The sequence below is a fragment of the Frieseomelitta varia genome, unplaced genomic scaffold (genome assembly GCF_011392965.1).
Source record: "Frieseomelitta varia isolate USP_RPSP 00005682 unplaced genomic scaffold, Fvar_1.2 scaffold_933, whole genome shotgun sequence".
Classification (NCBI taxonomy): domain Eukaryota; kingdom Metazoa; phylum Arthropoda; class Insecta; order Hymenoptera; family Apidae; genus Frieseomelitta; species Frieseomelitta varia.
In genome coordinates, this window is record NW_025110738.1 from 492,665 (window position 1) to 500,047 (window position 7,383).

At 38.8% G+C, this 7,383-nt stretch overlaps 1 protein-coding gene across 1 annotated transcript; it reads left to right on the plus strand.

Moving 5' to 3' along the window:
- Nucleotides 1–4,722: 4,722 nt before the first annotated feature.
- LOC122537830 (3-ketodihydrosphingosine reductase) lies at nt 4,723–6,297 on the plus strand. The gene is made up of 4 exons (XM_043671431.1): nt 4,723–5,065; nt 5,156–5,585; nt 5,655–5,896; nt 5,971–6,297. The coding sequence occupies exons 1-4, from the start codon at nt 4,904–4,906 to the stop codon at nt 6,181–6,183; spliced, it is 1,047 nt and encodes a 348-aa protein (XP_043527366.1). The 5' UTR covers nt 4,723–4,903; the 3' UTR covers nt 6,184–6,297.
- The last annotated feature ends 1,086 nt before the right edge of the window (nt 6,298–7,383 follow it).

The window sequence follows — 7,383 nt, forward strand, 5'->3', positions numbered from 1 at the left end:
GCGTACTCGGATTACATTTCGGTGTTCGTGCCGTAGTTGAGACGATGCACGTGCTGAGTTGAAAGAAATTTAGAGGAACATCGAATTTACCGTTTTCTACGTTACGTTCATCTTCCGTGACGAATGAACGTCTGGAAGTAAGGGGTAGTTTCTAGCAAAATGAAGAAACTGACGGAAAATGGAGGTGACCGGTTTACCTTTCGAGACAATGACACTTCGTCTGCGAATAATATAGCAATTAATTGAACGAAATTTACAAAGGAATTTACAATTTTGTAAAGTGTAAAAGAATTGTATATTTAAACTTACGCTTGTAATGCAACTTGTATAATTTTACTCGCGATAACTATTAATCCGAGTAAACGAATTATTGAATTGAATTAAATAAACTGTTAATTATATTAAATAAATTAAGTTATATTAAATTAAACATTCGCTTTCTTTTAACTTTTAACACTTGTAGGAGTGACGAAAGATACAGCAATCTCGGCTTTCAGGGTGGCTTTTTAATTCAATAATGGCCGTATATCACGCAGTGAAAATTTTTCGCCGCTTTACACTTTAAGGACGCTTCAGAGAGCCTGTCATTATCATTGATTTATTTTCATTAGTCAGTTCTTATATACACGAAGCTCGCGCTAATATAATAATTTTCTACAAAGTTACGAATAATGTCTCGTTTACAATGATATTTCGACCGACCCCTCCTCGTGAAGAAACTATCTTATTCCGTGACATTTGCTACCATTCAAGAAGAAAAACATCCACAATTGTGCAATTCCCTCTAATTCACCATCATTTTCAAGCAATTTTGCCCCTCTCTAGATACCCATCGTTTAAAAAAAAAAGGAAAAAGAAAGAAAAATGCAACTCTCACGTTGTTCAAACATTGACAAGACAAAATTATACGCATCTTCAAGAACTTCCATAACTATACGAAATGGCACGCTGTCCGAGCATCGCGTGACCATATTTGTAAGCAACTTTACACAGTCGTGGTATTTTATGTCCGAGCGGGAAAGCATCGCTAACGCGGTTTGAAATTACACGAACGCGATACGAACACGTGGAACTGCGTATCGTAGGAAAATAGATCGGCCGTTTTACCCCCGCGTTCTATAGGCCCTGCCACGATTTTCAAAGCCGCGTCTAAGCCTATAAGAAAGACCGTTCACTGAAATAGCACCGTATTAACAATTCATGGATTATAAAGTGCCACAAATAGCGTGTAGCGTGTCCGTTCATTAAAATTCCTATCCTTTTGTACGATCCTATCGAAATGGCCGTCGATACTTCGAGATCGACGTTGATCGAAAGAACTCGCGAATTTCTATCTCGAATTCACAATTCACAATTGATGAATTTACCCGTACACCAGGAATAGCTTCCGCGATTGTCGACAGGGGTGAACGAACGACGGATAAATTCGAACAACGTTGGGTTCGCCGGAAGCGTTGAGAGAAATATTATTGCCCAAATCGTAGAAAATGAAAAAACTGAGTGAGAATAGCTTTTCAAATTCGTTAAACGACACATTAGTACCTGTAGTGGTACCGCTGCCGGAGGTTATCCATTGACGTGAAAATAGAACCGAAAGAGGATAGAAAGGATGGTTTTCTTCGAGTGGCTTGAAGACAGGCCCCCGGTCATCGTGGCTGTTTTTCTTTTCTCTCTTTCTCCTTTTTCCCCAAAGTTTCAGAAAGCTGGTTCCGTGGAAAATCCACGAGTGTGACGAGCCTCCCTGGGTACAGAGGGTACTTCGGAGGGGTGGGACGGGAGTGAGGGTAGCCAACAGTGCAACGAATGGAGATCGATTCTGAGTCTGGGTCAGGCGAGGGCGTTCACCCCCCGGTGCAGCCCGGGAGACACGGAACCCAGGGTCGTAGCTAGGGTATCACAGGAGGGGTACTGACGGCCAGGCGAGGGTGGAGGGCGGAGGGGAGGGGTGGGCCGCACGGGACACTCCCTTCTGGCGAGTGCAACGTACGCTTCTCTGTCCGAAATCGTAGCAACGGTGTCCCCGTGGTCCGTGTCCGTTTCTGTAAGCCGACACCTATCTCGTACACGGGGTAACGGCCACGGAAAGGGACCACAAGGTCCGTGTCGCGAATTCACCGCAGGGTGTCCTACCGTGTCGGATTTTCCGGACGATTGAAACGTTTCGACGACGACGGAGGATCACCGCTTAAGATCCATTGCGGATTTTACGAGGGCGTCGAAAGTCGGAAACCAAGTTGCTCCTTCTCGGGGATTAGCGGCTACCGACAGACCTTATAAACCTTGTGTTTCCCGATGTTTGCGGTCCACGCATTTATGGATGTCCAAAGGGGGCATGGAACGTTACGCTCTGCCCTCAGTATTCCATAATCTTCTCCGCAGGGTCAAACGTACATCACGTCGCGTAACAGACGGTAGACAAAGTCCGAAATACACTCGCGACAAATGTGAAATTTCAGATTATCGAACGAACGATTATTTATCGCGGTCTTGAAGTAGCGCGCCGCCGCTGCCATTTGCGCCCCGGTGGGCCGACACTGGATATTTCTTTCGTCAAAACGAGGAACATAATACCGAACCGAGGGTTCATTGTTTGCCACGTCGTATTATTCCTTGTCTTTGTCCGGCGTTGAGAGTTTCGTGCTCGATCGTCCGTTCGGAAGGCACGAAACACGATATCGAAGTCCATGGTACTGCTCCTTGTTGATCGTCAGATAGCAGGATCGCGTTTATGCGGTGATAAAAATGCGAGTAACTTGTTATTAAGCGAGGGAATAACTGGCTAGAGTAAAATAAGGACTGAACCGCAGAGACAACTCGATCTGATACTTGGAACGGTCTCATTGTTTTCTATTGTTTGATTATGATGTAGGAACGCTATATATAGAAGGAGGATTTTGAATGAATGCGTGAGAAAAATGCATGAAATCCTCATTTCCGTTGTCGTTGCCGTGCAAAACGATAATTAATAACCTGACGATCTGTGAATGGCGCATAATGTGTTAAAGAACTAATATATTATGCTCTCGCGCAATATGTTCGTACGTGTAATGGATAATTTATATCCGCGAAGTATATGCATTTATTTCGTGCGAAATAAACATCAGGCGCGATAAATTTCTATTCCATATTTATATAGTCGTTTACATATACCACACATTATGTTACACTTTCATTTATGCTAAATATCGAACTATTCCATATTTAAACGATGATTTGATATCGTTTCTTAAATATAATTTACATAGCTATGTTATAAATAAATTTTTATGTATAAAACATATAAAATATCGAGAATGGAATAATAGTTAAAATATTTCGCGGAAACAAATTTCTACTTACTTAGTATTCATATCTTTAATCGCGTTTATAAAATTGCACGAAGATCAGCAGTCTAGTTATAAATGAAGCTGTGACGTAATTACTTTACAAAAACGCCTTAAAAAAAGGAGAGGAATTTACTTACAAAAAATTTTAACGCATGATCTTCTGTTAGTATAATCGACCTGAGCACTCTCTCAAAATCATCGTCTAAATTTCGCTATTTTCTAGCTGGCAACGACAGTGGTTTACATTTAATCAGGTAGAAATTGTTAAGAGATAATGCGGCTCATCCCTTTTTCACGTCCGCGTCGTTCATATCCGAAATGCAAAGAGGTTCTTCATACCTTCCGCTTTAACCTGACTACCAGGAGAGACTCCCAGGACGAGGTGAACGATCGACAGGGTGGTGGTACGTGACCTTTTGCTCGAAGGATAACGGCAGGGGTGAAGCGGGGGCTTTGCCCCCTCGGTAACGGGGGTGAATGCACGTACGACCCATCTGCCCCCACCCGTTTTCACCAGCACCCAACTATTCAAGTTCCCGGGGCCGGCTAATTAATAATCTTTCCGGTCAGCTCGCCATCCGATCCGGTCAATGATATACGAGTTAAGGAGAAAAAGTTCGTCTCTGCACAGACAACTGACTAATTTTGAAAACTTTCTTAAGTGTATCGTGTTTCGTCGGAACCTATTTATATGCAACCCGCCCTGGAGCTGTGCACCGAGCGCAGGATCGATCCGTGTTTCGGGAGCTTTTTCATCTCGAGCACGCTCCTCGCGCAATGCATTTAAGCTACCGATACGAGTAATTATATATTCCGGCTAGTGTTTTACTATAACGTGTGCTTTATATTTGGTGAATTATTGTTATGAAAAAGAAAAATGATAAATTGATTGATAATGAATATACTTTATTTTAATCGACGATCTTATCTTAAGGATTGATATAGTATATATGTTTCATAGATCGTGCGTAATAGTTTCGTTTGGAAATAAATAAAAGTAGAGGATTATTAAATACTTAAATAAATTAATCATTTTTGTGAAAGACACTTTTATCAGTGAATTTTGTGTTATCCTGGGAGTAAAGAAAGGATATTGAAAGAGTTCCTATGACGAACGTACGGAGCCACTTATCAATAAGTATCTTAGATCCAGATAAATGGTTGAAATTTATATAATGTAGTAATTAATGAAGTGTAAACTTATCAGACAAAATATATTTTTACAGACAAACAAGGAAACAAGTGATTTGTCATCTTATAGGATTTCGTATTCCATGTTCTGAAATACCGACTGTGTAAAAAGTAAAAGCACTGACTAAGAATAGAATAGATCTGACACTCGATGCGTTTTCTTGTGCTACATATTGACTAAGGATTTGTCGATATTTCAGGACTCAAAACGTGAAGCACGAAGCATATATGAAGTTCAATATGATGTCAGTTAATTCTACTTCTAGTATAGATTTAATATAAATAAAAATATTTGTATAAACTGTGCTTTAATGATAGTAATGCTTAAATATATGAATTAAATTCGTTTCTAGTCGAGACTTAGTCAAAAGATTCATTCAAAAATAATGGAAGAAATATCTGGCGTAACAATAATTATCGTGCTAGTTATTATCATCGTGTTTGCTTTTTCTTTGCTTTTTGTCATCGAAGATTTCTTTTTGCCAAACTCTGTTTTTGATGTCCTTTTCCGAAGACGACCGAAAGATATTAATGGAAAGCATGTTGTTGTAAGTAGTAAAAGATTAATATAGACCTAACCTCTGTTACGATTTCTTATTTCTATTTTAAAATTTTATATCTTTAATATTTTATGATAGGTGACCGGTGGATCCAGTGGTATAGGAAAATGTGTTGCAATTCTCGCTGCAAAACATGGAGCACATGTGACAATAATTGCAAGAAACATTTATAAATTACAAGTTGCAAGAAATGAAATTATCCGTGCGTGCAAAGATGAAGATGTTCAGAAAGTTGAATATCTAGCTTTAGACATTGGTAAAGACTATAATGCTGTCGAAAAAGCCCTGAGTGATTTAGAAAGAACTATGGGTCCAATATATATGTTAGTGAACTGTGCTGGAACTGCGATTTGTGGCAAAATTGAAGATACCTCAGTAACAGACTTACAAGAAATGATTCATACTAATTTCTTAGGATCATATTATTGTATCAAAGCTGTTGTTCAAAGAATGAAAGCTGCTCAAGAAGGAATTATAGTATTGACTTCTTCTCAAGCTGCATTATTAGGTATCTATTTCAATATTCCAGTTAAATGTCTTTAAATCATGTTTAATATGTAACATTTCTATTTTCCAGGTATATTTGGTTATTCGGGATACTGTAGTACAAAATTTGCATTACGCGGTTTAGCAGAAAGTATATCTATGGAACTTGCACCATATAATATTTCTGTGACTCTTAGTGCACCTCCAGACACTGACACTCCAGGTTTTGCTGTAGAAGAATTATCTAAACCACTTGAAACAAAACTTATTTCTGAAACTAGTAACCTTGTCAGTCCTAATGTAGTAGCAGAAAAACTTTTTAAAGATGCATTGGTAAGTAGAAGCAGGATTGCGTATTAATTTAGTTAAAAAGTGGATAATTGATAAAAAATTAAAACATATTTTAGATTGGAAAATTTTTTTCTACTGTCGGTGTGGAAGGATTTATGTTAACTGTACTATGCTCCGGAATGTCGCCGTTTCATTCGGTTTGGCTATTAATTTGGGAATCAACGCTTATGGGCATTTTTCGTCTTGTAGGTGCCTTCTATCATGTGCATTTTCAAAACATTATTCGGGATTGCATAAAAACTCGCGATAAAAACAAAAAATCTAAATGAAGATTTTCCACGAGCCTATATAAAAGAGCCTTTGTATAATGCATTTATAACTTTTTCCATATATATATATATATATATATATATATATAATAAATAAACTATGGTAAGAGATTTTATGCCTACGTGTTCTCTCCTTAATGTAACGTATTCACTAATTGCTGTGTTGTAACGTCATACGATTTCCAGCGAATACGTTACATTAATATCGCTCCTTATAGTGTTAATAAATAAATCGTCTACTATAAATGCTCAAAAATATAATAGAACGAACGTGTAGAAAAAGGGGGAGAGCGGGAAAATGTCGTTGATATCTCGACATGGAGGATATAAAAAGATACATATTGCAATTTTTAACGGTTTGGCTTACTTTTATTTAGTATCCCGTAAGTTCATAGTATAATGTTCTTCATTAAGCTTTATGATTCTTACACACATAGAACGGGACTGTTCTCCTCGTCCCTGCTGTCACGATACTTTGGAAAAACGGAAACGCTGTGAGACTCTGTGTGTATATTTCGATGCGGGCGATGCCCCATTGATGACGACGCCTCGCATCTGGTAATTTCCGATGCATTAAAAACGTCCTGCGCATCGACGCTGCGAATATTTTTAGTGATTCATTAGCCCTTAACTCTTTACAAAAGAAAAAAAGTCCACGCAAAGCATTGATCGATTCAGGTGCGATTTATGCCCGCGGGTGGGTGGGCAGCGTCCACCAGCGCTTGAAAACCGAGGTTGAAACTTATGCAGAGAAATGGCGAATAACGAAGATGTGTCTCTCAAAATTGTAAATTGGTAATGATCGGTTTAACATTGATTTATTATCGTTCTCTCTTTCTTTCTCTCTCATTCTCTTTCAGCCTGATCATTTTCTCTCTTTCTCATTCTTTCTCTATCTTCTTCACGCATACATTGCAGCGTTCGTACTCCCGCTCGTTATTCTCATCGTCCGTTCATCTACGTAATTGTTCTTTTTTTTTTTTTTTTTTCCTCGGCATCATCTCGCGGATTCGTTAAAGTCTATTCCGATTTATCCTAAAGCGCTCAAGGTGTACATTTGAGAATCTGCGAGACGAGGCTTTTGCTTCGAGGGACATATTCTCCTTTCCCACAAGTTTTGTTTTCATTAAATTAATTTATGATTAATTTGAAATCGATGTTCGCTTATTCGGGCGCTCGACAAACGCTTTCATCGTTATT

Bases quoted from the DNA above. Each gene is read 5' to 3' on its own strand.
- LOC122537830 (XM_043671431.1), top strand. From the start codon at position 4,904: ATGGAAGAAATATCTGGCGTAACAATAATTATCGTGCTAGTTATTATC. The intron at 5,066-5,155 runs GTAAGTAGTAAA...ATTTTATGATAG, and splicing joins TTAATGGAAAGCATGTTGTT to GTGACCGGTGGATCCAGTGG. The intron at 5,897-5,970 runs GTAAGTAGAAGC...AACATATTTTAG, and splicing joins AACTTTTTAAAGATGCATTG to ATTGGAAAATTTTTTTCTAC.